Source organism: Lasioglossum baleicum, chromosome 14 (genome assembly GCF_051020765.1).
Source record: "Lasioglossum baleicum chromosome 14, iyLasBale1, whole genome shotgun sequence".
NCBI lineage: Eukaryota > Metazoa > Arthropoda > Insecta > Hymenoptera > Halictidae > Lasioglossum > Lasioglossum baleicum.
In genome coordinates, this window is record NC_134942.1 from 2,297,683 (window position 1) to 2,317,359 (window position 19,677).

General features: G+C 35.4%; 3 protein-coding genes across 10 annotated transcripts; 2 read left to right on the top strand and 1 right to left on the bottom strand.

Moving 5' to 3' along the window:
• Nucleotides 1-749: 749 nt before the first annotated feature.
• On the top strand, nt 750-6,601 carry LOC143215554 (sorting nexin-4). Of its 2 annotated transcripts, XM_076437767.1 has the most exons (11): nt 750-1,139; nt 1,279-1,638; nt 3,342-3,448; nt 3,527-3,743; nt 3,840-3,945; nt 4,017-4,126; nt 4,200-4,337; nt 4,704-4,914; nt 5,009-5,141; nt 5,490-5,604; nt 5,696-6,601. In XM_076437767.1, exons 2-11 carry the CDS (start codon nt 1,570-1,572, stop codon nt 5,744-5,746), a joined length of 1,257 nt encoding a protein of 418 aa, XP_076293882.1. In that variant the 5' UTR covers nt 750-1,139; nt 1,279-1,569; the 3' UTR covers nt 5,747-6,601. The 2 variants fall into 2 exon arrangements, with proteins under 2 accessions (XP_076293882.1, XP_076293881.1); XM_076437766.1 differs by lacking the exon at nt 1,279-1,638 and having other exon boundaries at nt 751-1,139.
• A 1,147-nt stretch (nt 6,602-7,748) lies between these two features.
• On the top strand, nt 7,749-13,852 carry LOC143215594 (apoptosis-inducing factor 3). Of its 7 annotated transcripts, none has more exons than XM_076437858.1 (9): nt 7,749-7,906; nt 8,165-8,452; nt 9,406-9,706; nt 10,051-10,343; nt 10,727-11,063; nt 11,145-11,495; nt 11,871-12,076; nt 12,159-12,375; nt 13,329-13,852. In XM_076437858.1, the coding sequence occupies exons 3-9, from the start codon at nt 9,517-9,519 to the stop codon at nt 13,586-13,588; spliced, it is 1,854 nt and encodes a 617-aa protein (XP_076293973.1). In that variant the 5' UTR covers nt 7,749-7,906; nt 8,165-8,452; nt 9,406-9,516; the 3' UTR covers nt 13,589-13,852. The 7 variants fall into 7 exon arrangements, with proteins under 7 accessions (XP_076293973.1, XP_076293975.1, XP_076293976.1 ...); XM_076437860.1 differs by having other exon boundaries at nt 9,406-9,643; XM_076437861.1 differs by lacking the exon at nt 9,406-9,706.
• LOC143215596 (large ribosomal subunit protein mL63) lies at nt 13,601-14,821 on the bottom strand. The gene is made up of 2 exons (XM_076437865.1): nt 14,632-14,821; nt 13,601-14,114 (listed from the first exon to the last, which is right to left on the bottom strand). The coding sequence occupies exons 1-2, from the start codon at nt 14,697-14,699 to the stop codon at nt 13,850-13,852; spliced, it is 333 nt and encodes a 110-aa protein (XP_076293980.1). The 5' UTR covers nt 14,700-14,821; the 3' UTR covers nt 13,601-13,849.
• Nucleotides 14,822-19,677: the final 4,856 nt, after the last annotated feature.

Consider the following 19,677-nt stretch of genomic DNA (forward strand, 5'->3'; position numbering starts at 1 on the left):
AATAGACTGGAATAGACCTGACACCCAATGTATTTTGATGTCCGTCGGTATTGGTGTGTACGCTAACGCCCCAGAGTTTACCATTCAGTGTCAACACCTCTATAGAATTAGAAAGATGTATTATTATTATTTCTAGGGGCACAATATTTATAGCCGGGTTAATAGCAAATTATGGATATAATTTAAAGAAAATTATTGCTATCACTGGCATTTTTAGGTGTCGGTACTACAGATTCCTGTGGACACCAAGTCCCATAAGGTGTCAGGTCTATTCCTATATCTCGTCTGTGGTTATAGGCTGTTATAGGCCGAAAATCATAAAAAAATTGTAATTTTTACCACATTTTATCGTTTATAATTCGTAAACCAATTAACCAATTTCAATGAAATTTTCAGAACGTATATAATTTATACGAGTTTAAAAAACACACATGTTTTAAATTTTTGTTATTGGCCCAGCTAAATAAGGTGTAAAATCAATTTTTACTATTGCTTTTCACAATTCCGATTAAATGCATTTTTTCAATATATTTATTAGACGTCAAATGCTACGTACACTAATTCTTTCTGCCTTACAAAGAAATTGAAGTCGTTTGGTCCACTTATAAAAGAGTTAGGTTCTGATCCATACTAAAACTTTAACTGAGAGGCAGCACTATATCAGATACAGCAAAGCCTCGGGCGTGAGCACTCTCGTATACATATACTTTCTGATCGCACTACACGAATTCCCATCTGAAAATCCCTAGAAAGTATTCGTGTCTCCGTGAATGAAAATTGTTTACCTCGAGAAAACTATCAAGTTTTTTCTGAGTTATATGTATGAAATATAGAATATTATGTAAATTACAGTGATCATATCGATGAAAGGTAGCTACAGAAGACTTGGAGATAAGAGAATATTGTTATCTTATATCTCAAAGGGAATTTAGCTGTGTGCAACACAGTCCCCGTTGTCAACCGAATCGAACGGCTGTGACAGTAATGGAGAAAGTGTGCGTGATGTGAAAGATTTTGAAGTTCTTCGGTCATTTCGTAGATTGTTAGGTCTGTTTGAAACCATGGAAGAGGTATTTCAAAACGGGAATTATCAAAGAGAGGCCAATGCAAATATGACCACGACGGAATGGCGGAAAGAGGTAAAGTAACGCTCCGATTGCCATTCCGTTTTAATTCGTCCGCCAAATCGATAAACATCGTTGAATTCTATATTCTTAACTCTAAACAATACCTTTCGAACACTTGTTTGAATTCTTCATTCATCGGTGGTTTCTGCAGGCGAACGAAGTTGAATGTTATTTCGAAAAAAGACTTGTTCAAGAATACCGAAAACATATGAGTGTTGCAAGTTGCAAGAGGATCGAAATGACGCGCAGTGTTTCTCATGCTCTGTTATTGTTGATAAACTGCAGATAATTGGAAGCTCGTATCTCCCAACCTACAAATTTACTTCCAACAAATTATAACTGTATTTTTATTTTAAATACAATCGCGCCAGTGTTTACTGGTTTACTTGCTCTTTAATTTTGGCTTGTTTACCAACAGTGTGTTTGTTGTGGAAGAGAATCGATGAACGTTATTTTAATATTAAGTATTTCCAGTGGAAATACATTGCGCGTTACTTTTACTAAAATACATGTAAGTTAAACATGCCCAGCTAACCAGGCGTGCCTTGGGCAAGCCGTGCCTAGGGCACAGATCGGCAAATCATTGTCCAATCTACGCTCGGAGGTGCTCAAGTCCCGATTGGCTTAATTTTGGACGACCGTAGGACCAGGGTTTGGACATGGGCATGAGGTCGGCATCAGGTCGGCACGAATCGACCGAATGTGCCTTTGTGGCAGCACTGTCGCACTGATGTACCGCATGCCGAATATCGTTTTACAGGTGAAACAAACAATTCCAATGCCGCTTTTGCAAAATTCACATGTTTTTCTATAAGCGAGGGTGAAACTAATATCCTAATCGCGATATGGAGCAACAAAAAATGAGTATACACATTCGGAGCTAATATCCCGTACATTACTACCGGGCCGGTATATAAGAGAAATTGGCGAAAAAAAAAATACAAATTTTATTTATTTCTCACATTTGTTATTTTTCCTAGACTGCGGATCTTTATGCGAAATAAAAATTGTCTGCATCGATTGCAAGAGACATAATCTAAAATTTGCATTGCCGTACAATTTTCTTTACAGTTCAATTTCAACTAATTGAATACACTTATATTTTAAAGATGATAAATAAAAATGATTTTATCATCTCCGCGCGAATGGCAGTACTCGATAAGTACTGTCCATCTGATTTTTCTAGACGCCCGAGGCCAATAGAAGAATATTCAACTTTTAAAGCGACCGAGTTTCGCCAATTTCTCTTATATACCGGCCCGGTAGTAATGTACGGGATATTAGCTCCGAATGTGTATACTCATTTTTTGTTGCTCCATATCGCGATTAGGATATTAGTTTCACCCTCGCTTATAGAAAAACATGTGAATTTTGCAAAAGCGACATTGGAATTGTTTGTTTCACCTGTAAAACGATATTCGGCATGCGGTACATCAGTGCGACAGTGCTGCCACAAAGGCACATTCGGCCGATTCGTGCCGACCTGATGCCGACCTCATGCCCATGTCCAAACTCTGGTCCTACGGTCGACACTAGCTCGGCATATGCGCGCACAGGAGGTCGACCAAATTTAGATTTTTGGTTGGCTGGGTGTATATTGATATGTCGAAGTAGGTCATAAAAGTCAGGAAATAGCCTCTGGTAAACTATTTGTTTGAGCACCACTGCACAGGTGTTGGCGGTACTTACAGTTGCGAATATTTACACACACGATTGTTATCACGTATTTCATAAATGTTTCACACACATTCTATATCGCGAGCCTACATAGTCCGATTAAAATTGCGTTAACAATTTTGCACTCGAAATTATTTTTCAATTTTGTTGCCAACAACTCTCTGCTATTTTAAGTGTTTTATTTGAAATTTACTTCAAAGAACAGTTCCTTCACTGCTACTTGTTTTAAACAGTTTTGATCACTAATTATTAGTTACGGTTTCAGTGATTAGAACTTTCTTTGTAGTTTATAATTAACTAAAAGAGGAGAAAATTTATATCTATTGTGTATCTTCAAAATCGATTACTGTGTCAAACTTACAATGCATACACAAAGATATACAAAGAATTACAGAGATACACGAGATATTTCGTTGATAGCATTGTACAACGAAATCGACATTGTGGAAGCGAGATATCTTGTCCACGGTAATGAAAGGGTTAATAATATATGTAAGTGTGCATATGAAAATTTAATTTTTCTACTATGTATCTCAGAATTCGCTACTCGATCATTTGGAGATTTCTATTGTTGAGGCTGAAAAGCGAGCAAACGGGGCATTGAATTTAAGGGAATTTTATATAGTCTACCTCATCGAGACTAAGTGAGTAGTATGCTAAAGTGAATGTACTTTATGATAGTTGTTGTTAAATGCACAGGGAATTTTTATATATTCTTGTAGAGATACTGATCCAGGTTTTACGAGAGCGCACGGCCCTATAAGCTCTCTATGGCGTCGATATACAGAATTTGAATTGCTCAGAGCTTATTTGGAAATTTCGTATCCATACGTTGTGCTGCCTCCGCTACCAGAAAAGAAAGTTCTCTATCCCTGGCAAAAAGTTACCACTGATACGTTCGATCCAGACTTTGTTGACCGTCGCAGAGCAGGTCTCGAGGTACGTCTATGTTGCTCACTTTTCTTTCCATTTTACTCGTTCACCTATTTAGCATTATACATCTATTTAAAAAATTTATTATAAATTTCTCTTAAGAATTTTCTTCTGAGGGTAGCATCGCATCCTATATTATCTCGTGACGAGCATTTCATGGGGTTCCTGGAACAGAAGGATGGTTGGAGAGAAAGCGTTAAAGAGACTGGTGAGAATTGTAATTTATTATAATTATAATAAGCACACAGAAGCAAACAATAATTTGATATTCGTTAACAGGATATTTACAATTAGCAGAATCAAAATTAAAAGCTTTGAGCGTAGCAGTGAGATTAAGGAAACCAGATAAACGATTTGAAACAATAAAAAATTATGGAATTGAACTACAGGTATACTAAACATTCGGTTAATTACTGGGTACTAAGCTTAAACATTTGTAATATTGATGTATTATTTTTCTAGAATAATTTGTGCAATCTTCTTCGGGTGCGTGCACATTTAGTAGAGAAACAATATAGTTTGTACAAACTACATGCGAATTATGGTCGTGTGTTCAGTGAATGGAGTGCCATAGAGAGAGAAATGGGTGACGGATTGCAGGTACTTTAAGTTTCAAGTAGTTAAACATTTTTCAATATCCTTTGTATATAAAAAGTTAAAATGTGATAAGGTTCGAACAGAGTTGTGTTGAATTACAATTGAATTATTTCACGAACTATAATTAGAAAACAATTCAATTACATTTTATTTCAGTTACATTGTATTTTGATTGCACTCACACACATGATTCGGGTAATTAGCAATTAAATGAAGTGAAAGGGGTTCGAATTATGTAATGCAATTAGAATGTATTTAAATTAGCACAATTCTGGGTTTGAACTGTTTCTGTAAATAATAAAGCATAAGTGTGGTATGTCCTATGTATATGTATTGCAAAGCACACTGCATTACAGCCTGTTTTCTTAGAAATCGGGCCACTATTTGGATTCGTTAGCTGCAACGATAGACACAACTCTTGAAGAAGAAGAATTAATAGCGGATCAATTAAAAGAATGGCTGTTCGGTGCTTCTGCGTTACAAGCAGTTGTCAGGCGGAGAGAAGCTTTACAGTTAACAAGAGACGAAGCTCACGATGCTTTAACAACTGCATCGGAACAAAAAGAAAAAGTCATGCAAGGTTTTAAACTGTATCCAACATTATCGAAATTTTCGTGAAAATTACAGAATAATTTTTTAAAATATTGTTAACGCAATCATATTTGCTCTTACAGGAAAGGCAGGATTAATGTCACGGTTATTTGGTTCAGTTGATACGGAGGAAGTTCGTGAATTGAAAATATTACAATTGGAGCAAAGGATTGCACAGAACGAAGAGGCGGCCAGAAGGGTACACGAAGATTTAAAGTGAGTTATAACAATCATATATAATTGATTGAGATGTGCGAAAAATGTTGTAAAATGCAACGTTTAGTATTTTCTCTACAATTCCGACGAATTGCAATTTTCAAAAAAATATCTCTTCACACATCATGTAGCAAACTAATTGCTCTAACTTCTCAAAAACGTTGAAATCGTATAGTCCAATATTTAAAAAGTTATCATTATTTTGAGAGCGTCCGAATATTAATGGGTGTCACGGTATATCATGATTCCCGAAAATTTCAGAATTTTCGGGTTCTCGAGATATTCCATTTGAAGAATAATGTCGGGGTAAATTAATTTTGATACGCTCAATATGTAATATTTTTTTAGGTCTTTTTCTATTAAAGCAATGATGGATATAGAGAGATTTCAACATCAAAAAGTGATAGACTTGAAAGAAGTTTTGGCAGCGTATTGCATTTTACAGTTCAAGCTTGCTAGAAAGGTAAGCAGTAGATATAGTGGCGAACACTATTTTTAGATCCTGAATTTTTAATTCTCGTCTGAACGGATAAATATGACTATGGTTATTGCAGGGACTACAAGCTTGGCAACATATCAAAAGTTGCCTGGAAAGTATGCCATAAAAATCGTTTCTTATCTTAGCTGACAAAGAACAATAACTGTTCTCACACCTCTCGCGCGATATACATTCCTATACTTGTAAGCTCACTCATACTATACGCTTATTATTACATGAATGTACAAGATCGTCTTTATTATTTAATGTTACGTTAAACAATATTACTTATATATATATACATATACACACACACACAAAATTCATGTTGGGGATATATAGATATGTGAAATATTATTTAATATTTATATGTATTTAGTGCGTCCTTGTTATATATTATATGTATATTATAAGATATGGTTAATCAGTTACGTGGATGTTCAAGCGGTACTTAAAGGTCGTCATACAAAAAAAAGAAAAAACAAACAAACAGATGTGGTTTATATGTAATATAAACCATTCACTGAAGTTTCTTGAATCTCATCAATGAAAGTTCAAAGTAATGTTGCTGTAACTTTTTATACATCGTCTCCACTATCTGCTCAATCAGCTCTTCTATTTCATCGTCGTCAATCAAATATCCGAATTGTATCTCATTTATCGATACAATTATCGCATTTATTTTTCGTAATAGTGACGTTTTAGTGGACGTCGTTAAATGACAAAAATAATTCAAGAGTCTAAATGGTATTTTCTATGTGTAAAACTATGTTTTTTCTACGTATACACCTATTTCAGTACAATTCCGTAGCGCAGCCCGAAAATGTATGTGAACTATTCTCTCCCGCGATGTCGGACTTATTTATATATTCACAGATCTTACAGTGTACTGCAATTAACTAAAGTCGATGGATGTCTAGTTTACAAATGTTACAGTCTCAAGATATTTCCTGTATAATAATAATAATTTAAATTATTCTTCTGAAGTTATTTATTCACTTTCTATATTGCGAGATCTTTTCAAATACGCGATTTTTTCATACTTCGATTCGAATGTAAATTATAAGTTATCGAAGCGCGTTGTTCACGTTCTCGCAAACTTTATTACAGAGTCATACAACAATATTAACCCTTTGCACTCCTATGTAGCCTCAGACGGCCTCAGTCATGTACGAAGATCGGGTACCTTGGCCACCTTGCTAATTTCGCATAATTTCATAATGTTATAGCTGGCGTCAAGACGAATCCAACGACTTACTGTTTTATGACCTTGAGCCCATAAATAACGCTGCAATATTTTATTCTCATTTTTCGGCCCACTGTGTGACAGCGGCGCGGCGTAGGACGCCGCCGAGGCCACAGTTCCCCACCAGGCTTGCCATATTCCGCGCTGTTCCGCGCGGTACCAGGCCCCTTACCGCTGCGCCCCTCGCCAAGGTATTACGCTGAGCCCGCCCCACTCTTTCCACTAACACTGACGCGTACCGTTAACTTAGCTTGCTCCACGCGGTACGCGTCAGTGTAGTGGGAAGAGTGGGGCGGGCTCAGCGTAGTATCGTGGCGAGGGGCGCAGCGGTAAGGGGCCTGGTACCGCGCGGAATATGGCAAGCCTGTTCCCCACAAACTTCGGACGTAGATACGGTCCTGACGAAACTCGCGCATGCGCGAAAAAAGCGCCTTACCTATATCATCACTGCCACTCGATCATTCAGTGTTGTGAACTGGTACGGGAAAACTCGCGCATGCGCGACGATTCTAGCGTCACTGAAGTACAAAATCGGGTACCTTGGTCGCCCCGCATAGCTTCGCAAAATCTTTTTGTTTCGATTTTCAAATATGAACGTTTAACGTGCGTATGTTATATTAAAATTTAATGTGTATATGTACATATAATATATAAATATATTCTAATTATTGTGTCCGGTTCTACTATACTCTCATTTCCTCTCTGATAACACCATCAAAGAATGTATTCAAATTTTCATACTTTACAATTTGAGAAACTAAGTGAATACCTAAGTATGTAGTTTGGTCACGTGAGCGTATTTACCTACATAAGTATATAAATACATGTATGTACACGAGTATCAGATACTGCAGATATCAAGAAAAAATCGATTTCAACGCCCTCTTGACAGTATACATATTTATAGGTGTTCGATATGGTTGCATGTTCTGCAACTTGTTGAGGTTCCTCGGAGATGTGTCGGATAAATAAAAAATAAGCAAACGACAGCATTAGCCTTGATAATACAAAATTTCCAAGTTATTTCATACAAATTACTGTGTAAGTTGACTCCGAATAGTTTTCGTTTTTCTTTTCGTTGATGGATTGAACAGAATTTTTAAATTATAATTTTCGACTGTTCATTTATCTATGTTTAATCTCCCACAATTGTATGCGATTTCTAGTAAAGGTAATTACAGTTTTATTTGTGGAAGACGAAATTCATTCGAGACTGTTTCATAACGTTGTACAAATTGCTGTTTATTCTAAATACGGGAATGTTTACGCCACAAAGATAAAAGTTTTCTTTGATTATAGACGATGGCTTGTCACTTCGGAATATATACCTAGTGAAAGTTTATTTAGTGTGTAGTCTACGATAAGTAATACAAGGACGTCGTCACAGTTGAAATGAACTTTAGCGAGGCTGCTACAGATACATACTTGTAGATTAAAGGAAATCAAAGTTATAGATAACTCGATACCGTTTGTATGAATCAATATTTCCGAGTGATAAGTGTCATTGCATAAGTAGAATGGGTGCGAATAACTGTAAAGGACTTGTTCCGGGAAGTTCAAGGGTCGTACCAAGATCCTCGAGTACAGGTTCGAAATTATATGTATATATTTACTTATACTTTTTCTTTCTATACGCGCGAACGCATTATCCAACTTTATACGTTTTGTTATCGATATGTGAAATTATCGATGTGATATGCATACTGCAGACGCTTTTATAGAGACCGCGATCGTGATTATTGTTATCGCGCCATATATTTCAGGAAAACAAGACAAGAATGATTTTATATAATTCCATCAAGGAAATATTGGGTTGGAACAAAAGTTCTCTCGTAACCTTTTTTAAATTAAAACTCAGATAAAATTAGGATATTTATACATAGAGATTTGTGCAATAACATATTTTCCATTCTCTTTTATTACTTTTTGCCATTTTTTTGGCTGACTTCATCATGTTATTCAATATAGACCTATCAATAAATATCTTAATTTTATCTTTGAATTTTGATATAAAAATGCTACGAACTTTCGTTATTCCAACCTAATATGCCCAACACACTGCACAAACGGGTTTTTCTACCGATCGATTCTTGTAATATTAGATTGATGATGATTCAGAACGAGACGTAATCGCTCAAAAATTTTCCTGTGTTTATATTACCGTGTCCTTTCACATTTATGAAATTTATTGAATAAAATGATTCGTATTATTTGGACTAAATAAACACACGTGCACGTATAGTTTGATATCATTTGATATACAGGTCATCTTATGTAGGTACTTACATATATATGTATTTATATATACTCATACATGTACGATGTACTTATTATTACGAACACGTAGATTATAAATAGATACGTGTATCTTCTCTTCGATAACTATGATCGATATACATGCTGTGTGTATGTATATATAATGTATATCAATGTATGTATAAATATGTATGTATATATGTATGCACTGGCATGCACGTTGCACGTATATTTATATTTACGTAAATATAACCTCGCTACAATTCCACGTTAATTCCACCTAGGTATGGTAATGGATTTTCTTTAACAAGAAACTCGATGCTAGATCTCCAAATGAGTATGTTTGACGAAATAAGGACTTGAAACAGCAGGATGATTCATTGTAACGATTCGATATGTGCCTCTACTACGGTGTAAAACATTTGACACGACTGTCGTATAACGCCATTTCTCATGTTCGATCGAAGATACACAAAACTAAAATGTCAGATTTGAATTCCGAAAGGAAGTTTTACATTTGCAGTGAGTGTAATAAGCCGAAAGAGGATATTCGGTTGCGTAATAGTTTGAAATGTTGTTGTAGTTGTGAGTTTTGATCGTTGATTCGTGTGCCAATCATATTGCAGACAATATGTTTATGATTATTCGCAATTAATAATCAATAGACAGCGGATCTTTATGCAAAATAAAAATTGCGTATTTACCTGGATTGCAACAAACTGGAGTGAAACAAGAATTTATTTTCCATCTTAATATGTTTAATATATATTGCAAATAATGTAAGAGTATTTTAAAATTCTTCTAACGTTTTTACTGTTTTTAATGACACCTACTCATTTTTGTCGTAAATGCATAAAATCGGCTGTCTAATAATCAACAATACATGTATTTCTTACGATTTATAATCACTGTATTGTTTGTCCGTTTAGGTAAACCAGAGAAATACGATTACATCGAAGATGTGGTGTGCAAGGATTCCGACATTAAAGAGAATGAAATGAAATTGTTGCCGCTGGGAGATGCCGGCGAGAAAATCTTGTTGATTAAACAAAAGGGAGAGTTGCACGCGATAGGCACAAAATGTACTCACTACGGAGCTCTCCTTCATACAGGAGCATTGGGAGACGGAAGAGTCAGGTGTCCATGGCACGGCGCTTGTTTCAATATCAAAACAGGAGACATAGAAGACCATCCAGGCTTGGATTCTCTACCATGTTACAAAGTACTCTATCGTTGATAAAAAGTTATCGAGAAACTATTAGATAATTGCATAAGACGTGCTTGATTTGAAAATGAAATTCAATGGTTAAATTTTAAAGAATATAGCTTTAGAATCGTAGAAAAGAAAAAAGACCAGAGAGCTGTATTTTTTAACATGTTCCGTGCCATGTTACCGTTCATATGTTGCATCCTTCTCTTATCAAGTGCGGTCTTTGTTTTTGTCTGCGCATTCCTAAGTTTTGGTCAACCGCACAGCTAGATTTGACAAGCTGTACATATTCGTTTGCGACATTTATGAGAATTGGGCAGGAATTGATGTAATCATCTGATACTATCGGTAAGACAATAACTTGTTATTATAACAGATTTTGTTTTGTAAAATAGGTGAAAGTAGATGACGGCGGTCTTGTCCGTGTGAGGGCGGACCGTAAACTATTGGGATTAAATAGGCGTACGAAAGAAATGTGTGCCCACGACAGTAGCAATCCAAATACCGTCGTAATAGTCGGAGGAGGACCAGCTGGGGCAACTTGTGCGGAAACTTTGAGACAAGAAAATTTTACGGGCAACATAGTCATGGTCTGCAGAGAGCATGTAGTTCCGTACGATCGAGTCAAAGTATCCAAAGCTTTGGATTTTGATGTGGAGCTGTCGGTTTTGAGACCACTATCGTTTTATAAGAATCACGGTATCGAAGTGAAACTGGGCACAGTAGCAACAGGTACACACCTCGAATATATCAGAATAATGAAACGTATCTAATTGAATTCAAACAGAAATAACCTTTTATCGTCTGCTACAGGTTTGAATACGGACGAAAAAGTAATCCAGTTGAGTCACCATGAAAAATTACATTATAATTACTTGTTCATTTGCACTGGAAGCAAGCCTAGGATGCCTGATTTACCCGGCATAAATCTCGGCAATATTTTCACGTTAAGAGATTATACCGATGCTCATAGTATACTATCACAATTATCACCGGAGAAACACATTGTAATACTTGGACTAGGATTTATTGGTATGGAAGCTGCTGCTTATTGCGTGAATAAATCCGCGTCCGTGACTGTTATAGGAAAAGGTGCAGCACCTCTACAATCTGTTTTTGGCGCGGAGATCGGAAACAGAGTTAGACAAGAGTTCGAGGAAAAAGGTACCGTTGTTCTTCTTCTCTTTTTCGCACTGTTCGACTCGTACAAAGCAAAAAATAAGGATAGACCTATATATCATCCAATGTATTTTTGCGGCCTAGTTTTGTGGGGTCACGTAATCCCATCACCATTCTCATTTCGCCTATTTGCATGGAAATTAAGCGATCCAACACGCGAAACAACGATTCAGAATATATACATAGGGATAGACTTATTCATTTATTTGTGGCATGAAGATTCTGGCATAAACTCGTCTAAATCGCGTGAAATGAAAATGTGGTAATGGGTCTATCCTTACTATCCCGACCTATAATAATAGGTCTATCCTTATACGAAGTCGGTGGCGAAATCAATAGTAACGAAATGTGTTGTTCAAGGTGTTAAATTTCTATTTGGAAATAATATTGCACAGTTCGTTGCAAAGGAGGCCCATCCAAATAGTGTAGGCACAGTTGTGCTTACCGATGGTACAGTACTTACAGCCGATGTTGCTATTATTGGAATTGGATCTACGTTGTATACCGATTGGATAAAAGATTCTCCGATCGAAATGTTAGAAGACGGCAGCATAAAAGTGGACAAGGTAAAGCGCGAACGCGGATGATATTTGCACCGTGTACGAAGTACAGAGTAATCGTAAAATCAAACGAGTAATCGATTTTTAGTATTTGAAAACGAACGTGGAGAACGTGTATGCAGGCGGTGACATTGCGTATGCCCCACTGTTTGGTTCCGACAGCATATCGGCGGCAGTGGGCCACTATCCCCTGGCACATTATCATGGCAAAATAGCGGCATTAAACATATGCGATCGAAATGCACCGTTAAACACAATTCCATTTTTCTGGACAACTCTATTTGGTAGAAGTTATCGATACGCCGGTAAGTTTACCGTTCGCTGGCCGTACAGTAAGTCCTCGAATTACGCAGTAGATTCCGCCGCTGAAAGGTTATTAAGGGGGGTAGACTCGTTTCCAGGATTGCAAGCATTGCGCCTTCTCATTTCTCAATAATGCAAAGATCTAGGTGCACGGTAGGGGTAAGAGGTATTTCTAAACTAACGAACTTGGCCGTATTTTGTTTGATCTCACAACTTTTTACGGCCATAGGAACTTGGCTCCTGTTTACAGGATGTTTTTGTTGGCGGGGTTTTACAGTAGTCAAAAGCGCTAGATAAAAGATCGATGTAGGCCACGATCGCCCTCAAAAGTCCCCTTTTTATGTAATTTGCAAATCCAGGATTGCAAGGGCGCGGGATGTGCCTTCTCATTATTCGGCAGAACGTAGCTGTCGCAGTTTTATGAAAATAGCTGCGACAGACAGCTACACACAGCTCGTAAACGTAAAAATAGAACTTTCGAGGGTAATGGTGACCTTAGATCTTTTATCCAGCGCTTTTGACTACTGAAAAATCCCATTGCATAGACTATCGAGAAATGAGAGGGCGCATCCCGCACACTTGCAATCCTAGAAACAAGTCTAGCCCCTTCTGGCAATCAAGAAACGAATTTAATTGGCTTTCTGATTCGCTTATAAGTAGACAGCGGATATTTACTTGTATTGCAACGAACTCGAGTAAAATAGAAATTTATTTTCTTTCTTAATATGTTTACTATTTAGGTTGAAAATTATACAAAGGTATTTTTAAATTCTTCTAAAATTTTTACTGTTTTAAATTACACCAACTGATTTTTGTGATAAATGCATCAAATCCATAAAATCCACTGTCTACTTATAAGAATCCGCATAAGTCGAGGACTTACTGTACATAAAGATAAGTTAAGCTTATACAAAGAGCTGTACGAATTTCCATTGATGCTCTTCGCACGTTTCAGGTCACGGAAAACCGGACAAAATCAAAATTTATGGTTCTTTGGAAAAATTCGAGTTTTTCGCATACTACCTTAAAGACGGCAAAGTTATCGCAATGAGTAGCGTCGGAGCGGACCCTGTTGTGTCCGACTTTGCAAATTATCTATACGAAGGAAAATCGTTAACGGAGATCATGATTAACCATAGTCCATTCGGTTGGATTAGGAATAAACCAAAGGATTTGGTCGTACGCTTTCAGAATGAGATTACAACAAACCAATGAATGAACACTCGCTAAGAAGATGTCACTCTTTACTACGGTACATTCTAAAATGCATTTCCAATATTGTATACTGCGATCCGTTAACAACAAACGAAGCTATATGTCACTATATTTGTATAATTATTGTACAATTTACCAACTGTGTACTACAAGCTTACGTCTAACGTAAAATTATTATTGCTTTTCTGTGTACACGAACCAAACGTTTATTCATAAAGAAACAACGAAGTATTAAAATTTATAGAATAAATAAAATATAGATTATTCCCAAGGTTCGTTTTGCATGTAATAATTTAATCGATCCGTAATGGTAATTCTCTTGTTGAATCTTGCGTTTCGATTTTCTTGCCAGCCAGTTATCAAGTTAAGATGCTTTTCGTCTTTGAACTCTGTCATGTGACCACGGGATTGTTCGATGGTAAGATAAGGGTGCCTCAGCAACAACATATTTTGTTCTTCCCTCTCAAGGTCCCATTTAAACTCCATCATATCCGCAAAAGTTATCTTTCTTTCTTTACGGTATTTCCTATATTTAATGCGATGCTCAAGTGTACCATTAAGTATATAGTTTACAATCATGCGGAACAAATTTTGTATGGGGACGGCAAGAAAGTAACTTGGGTATTCTAAAGTGAAACGATATGACCTGAAATTGCACTTGGTTCAGTTTTTTACCGATTAGGAGCAGAAGTTTTATGAGTGCGGAATTGTGAAGCTACCGGAAAGATGGCGAAAGATCATCAAACAAAATGGAAAATATGAAATAAATTAATATATTAATATTAAAGTTGATTGCTTGAATTAAAAAATTGGGTTTTCTATTTAAATTGGGTTTTCTATTTCACCTTAAAATACCGAAATTACTTTCTTGCAAACCCGATATAAAACGGGTCAATTGGACGCAATTGGAAGAGTATCGATTGGAATATCGGTTTGAACAGGATAAACGGTAAACATATGTAAATATATAGGCCATAAACAGACGGGGAAAGTAAGTGAGGTTATGTTTATGATATGAAAATACTTGAATTGGTTGTACGTACCCTCGGTATCGGTACGGGATATTATGAACTCTAAAAAATTCTTTATAAAGTATTCCTGTTAGACGCATGTCGATCAACACGTAGGTTTTTCTCTTGGTTTCACAAGAATTCGATAGCTGCTCTTTAACCTCCAATAACTATTTACGGTGGCTGTCTGAAAACCGAGAGTACAGCTCGGAAAAGATAAAGGACGGTGTGACGTCACAAGATAAGTTTTAAGCAGTCTTAAGATAATTTCAAAATGGCTGAAACGGCAGACCGACGCCGACACTACGCCATCATACACTTGCTCCGTGTAAATTTTGTGTAGCAATACATCGATGGCAAGAAATAGAAATTAAATTGAATGTTATTTCTTCCCTGAATGATTGTAATAGAGCAGAAATCATGTATTGACATTTTCAATTTTTCAACGAATTTGAATTTCATCTATTTACTCAATTTTTTTGTAAATGCATAAAGATCCGTAGTCTAGCAATAACTAATCACAAGCGAGGTAAATGTAAATTGTGTAAATAAATGTGATCAATTTATATGTAAAAAACCATTTTGTAACCTGCATAATATGTCTTCAGAATCAAATATCGCGCGATTCCTAAAATAGTTAATATATATAATACTATTATTACTTTATATCTTAATAAAACATACAGAATAAACGTCTGTATCTCAAATACAGTTTATAATAGATAATTTCATGATACAATGTCAAATTCTTTGAAATTATCCTGTCCATTCTTCCCGCGTACTGGGTATGTACATGTACATGGCGCTGCATGGCGCACCCGCTGATCCCCCTCACCCCCCATATAAGCCGAGCGTAGGCACTGTCGATGAGCATAGCTTATACCTGCAGAGAGTATATGAGAGTGCTCACGCCCGGGTTTTGGCCGTGCCCATATAGTGCTGCCCCCTACTCTAGTACTTAGCCTGGATCAGCTCCTACATCATCTTTAGCATGGACAAGATCCTACATCATCTTTAGCATGGACAAGATCCTACATCATCTTTAGCATGGACAAGATCCTACATCATCTTTAGCATGGACAAGATCCTACATCATCTTTAGCATGGACAAGATCCTACATCATCTTTAGCCTGGATCAGATCCTACATCATCTTTAGCCTAGAACAGATCCTACATCATCTTTAGCCTGGATCAGATCCTACATCATCTTTAGACTGGATCAGATCGTACATCATCATTGGCCAGGATTAGGACATACAGTTTATATTGTTTTATATCAAATATGTAACTAATATACAAATCTCTAATAATATAAATTATATTCATAGAAGTATTTTAATTTTTCCCGAGCCTTTGTTGCAAACTCTAGTTTTAAAAAATAGAAAAGCCGGAAGATTTCGAAGAAACACAGATTTTATATCGATGTTTAAAAGCCACCATCTTGGAAATTAATTTAATGATGAAATACTTACTGTCATCAATATTGTCTCCAATTTTCTTCATATTTTTAGGCACAGTTATTATTAATTAAACCAAATTGAAAACCAATTCTTTCTACGAAAATTTAGAAGAATAACTTTAGGGTTACCCTGAAATTTTCAGAATATGTTTAATTGACACAAATCTATAAAACGTATTTTTTAAATTTTAATTATACAGGGTGATTCACGCAATTGTTACAAGTCATAACTCCGTTATTATTGCATTTACAAAAAAATGCCAAAGGAGAAAGATAAATGGTTCGAAGAGAACTACATCTGTAGGTCTTTAAATTTTTTTAGATGCAGCAGTGCATGTGCAATTAACAATTGCATCATTTCTTTAAATAGGAATGCATATTGTTTTTTACACAGATCGATTCTTCTGTTCATTCTACGTAAAAAATGATTAGGGTACACATGGCAAAAAATTATTAGTTATCGAGATATTTTCAAAAAATGTCTTTATTGAAGAAGATGCTCAAACGCTTCTCCATTACATTCTAAACATTTCTTATAACGTATTTTTATAGTTTGCATAACTGCGTTTAAATTATCTGCAGTTATTGCTGAACATTCCACTATGATTCTTTCTCTCAGATTCTCTACAGAATCTATGGGGTTTGAATAAATTCTATCTTTCAAATAACCCCACAGAAAAAGTCAAGGGGACTTAAATCAGGTGCACGGGCTGGCCAACGTATTGATGTATAAACGCAGTTATGCAAACAATAAAAAAACGTTATAAGAAATGTTTAGAATGTAATGGAGAAGCGTTTGAGCATCTTCTTCAATAAAGACATTTTTTGAAAATATCTCGAGATCTAATAATTTTTTGCCGTGTGTACCCTAATCATTTTTTACGTAGGATGAACAGAAGAATCGATCTGTGTAAAAAACAATATGCATTTCTATTTAAAGAAATGATGCAATTGTTAATTGCACATGCACTGCTGCATCTAAAAAAAATCGAAAGGCCTACAGATGTAGTTCTCTTCGAACCATTTATCTTTCTCCTTTGGCATTTTTTTGTAAATGCAATAAAAACGGAGTTATGACTTGTAACAATTGCGTGAATCACCCTGTAGATAGACCCACATTAAAAAGTTGTAAAACGCAACTTTTAGTATTTTTTCTACAATTCTGATCAATTGCAATTTTTTAAAAAACTTCTTTTCACATCCTGCAGTAAACTAATTGCTCTAGTTTCCAAAAAAAGTTCAAATCGTATAGTATATTAAAATAGTGGTAAATCTACGCTACAGACAGGGATTGGAACGGTTATGAAAATAACTGTTTAAACTGTTATTTTTCGGTTCTGATTGAAATAGTTATTAAGAACCGAAATGATGTTATGTTATAACACTTATAACTGTTACGAGAATATCGGTACTGGCTGGCAGTTCTGGCTTATATCGGTTACGGTTACGATCTTGGAGAACCGATATTATGTATTTCGGTTCAGGATTTCGGTTCCGGATTTCGGTTCTCTGTCATTCTGTATTCTATATTGTGTTCGACCTAATATTTATTATTTAAACAATTTATAAATAAATAAATATTTATAATTTGTTTCTATATTTATTGTTTGAAATACCATTTCAATAATTTAAAACAATTGTTTAAATAAATAAATTTTTATAATTTGTTTCTATAGTAATTATTTGAATTGTTATTTCAATAATAATTTATTGTTAAAATAATTGTTTAAATAAATAAATTTTTATAATTTGTTTCTATATTAATTATTTGGATTGTTATTTCTCAATAATAATTTATTGTTAAAATAATTTAAATAAATAAATTTTTATAATTTGTTTCCATATTCATTATTTGAATTGTTATTTCAATAATTTATTGTTAAAATAAATAGATTTTTATAATCTATACAAATTTGTTATTTGTTTTTATTTATTTAAACAATTATTTTCACAATAAATTATTAGAATAATATAATTCACAAATAGAAAAATATATAAATTTATTTATTTAAACCAGTGAGATGAGCAACCCCCGCGGACTGCAGTGGGCCAAAAGTGAAAACATAAGAATACGCGCGGGCCGCAACCGGCAACGGACGCAATTGTTGAAAGTAACAATTGAAAATCGACGACGAAGGCCGCCTCGCCGCGCCACTGGTGGCTCATGTCGGGCGAAGTTATTTTGTTTTCTGGTTCGAAAAAAACGTCGACGTTACAAACTTGAAAGGTTGGTTTCTCAAGATAAAAGTCTGCTCTATCGCGTGGTATAGTTCGATTTTCCGCTGGACCCTAATTTTTTGAGATAAATTGAAAAATATCCTCAAAAATTGGTGCAAAAGTAGTGTCTCTTCGTCTTCAATCATTGTTTAAACATGTTTAAACAATCATAATGTATTAATATTGGATATCACTGTATTCGGGAAAGTCTACAGAATCTTTTGCTGTAAAGAACAATTCAATATCTTTTATAATAACCACAATATTTGTTTAAAGTTGAAAAATATGTTCTTTTTTCAAAGCCATGTTTTTCAAAAACTGTGCGTATAGGAGAAAAATTAAGGACAGATTTGGAATCAGCGCAAAAAACTCTATAAGAAGGACCCAACAGTATATTGAAAACAAATTTGGTGTTGGACAGTGTAATCGGTTCTCCAGAACCGTTAGGCCTGTTGCACAGTCGAGCGCAATTTTCCGGTCTCAAATACGTTCTAAAATTCTAAAAAAAATGTTACATATTTTGGATCCTAAGACGCATTTTATAGAATTTTTTCAGATTTTTTGGTTGCAAACTGTGGTCGTAAATAATGAAAAACCCCCCAAAAATCGGAAAAATATAGATTTCTAGAAAATATGAAAACATGCTTTTTACTGTTTGGTTCCTCGATAAAGTACTACAGCAGGCAGTGTCGTCAATTTTTTTCAGATTTTTTTATTGTGGGACATCATTGTAAAAATTTTTTCGACGTTTCTGCTGTGAGGAGGAAAGTTATACTTATTGATTTTACCGCGGGTGTATATTAAGTAATTTTTAACGTTATTACATGTTATTATACATTACAAAACGCAATTGTTTGACCTAAGAAATGCGTGTTCTGTGCGCGATATATGTACATACTGTGACTCGCAAAAATTTTCGGACGCTCTAAAAATGATAACTTTTTTAATATTATACTATACGATTTGAACTTTTTGGGAAGCTAGAACAATTAGTTTAGTACAGGATGTGAAAATAATTTTTTCAAAAATAGTAACTGATCGGAATTGTAGAAAAAATGAGAGAAACTTGGGGAAACTAAAACACCTGGCAGAAGACTGTGAAGGGGTAGAAAGAATTAACATAGGTATAGAAAAGATAGTACAGGAGAAAAGAGTGGGAGAAATTGTAGAATGGGTTAGGAGTATAGAGAAAAAAAGGAAAGAATTAATCACAAGGGATAATCAAGAGAGAGGCAGGATTAGCGGGGAGACATTGGGATAGATCACATAGACAATAAGGTATTTGATGTGGCATGGGATATGGATGGATGGGTGGAGGAACGGATGAATGGATAAATAGAGGGATGAATGGCTTCGAGAATAATAATCCATGTCCAATTTCTGGGCCACGAGGCTGAAATAA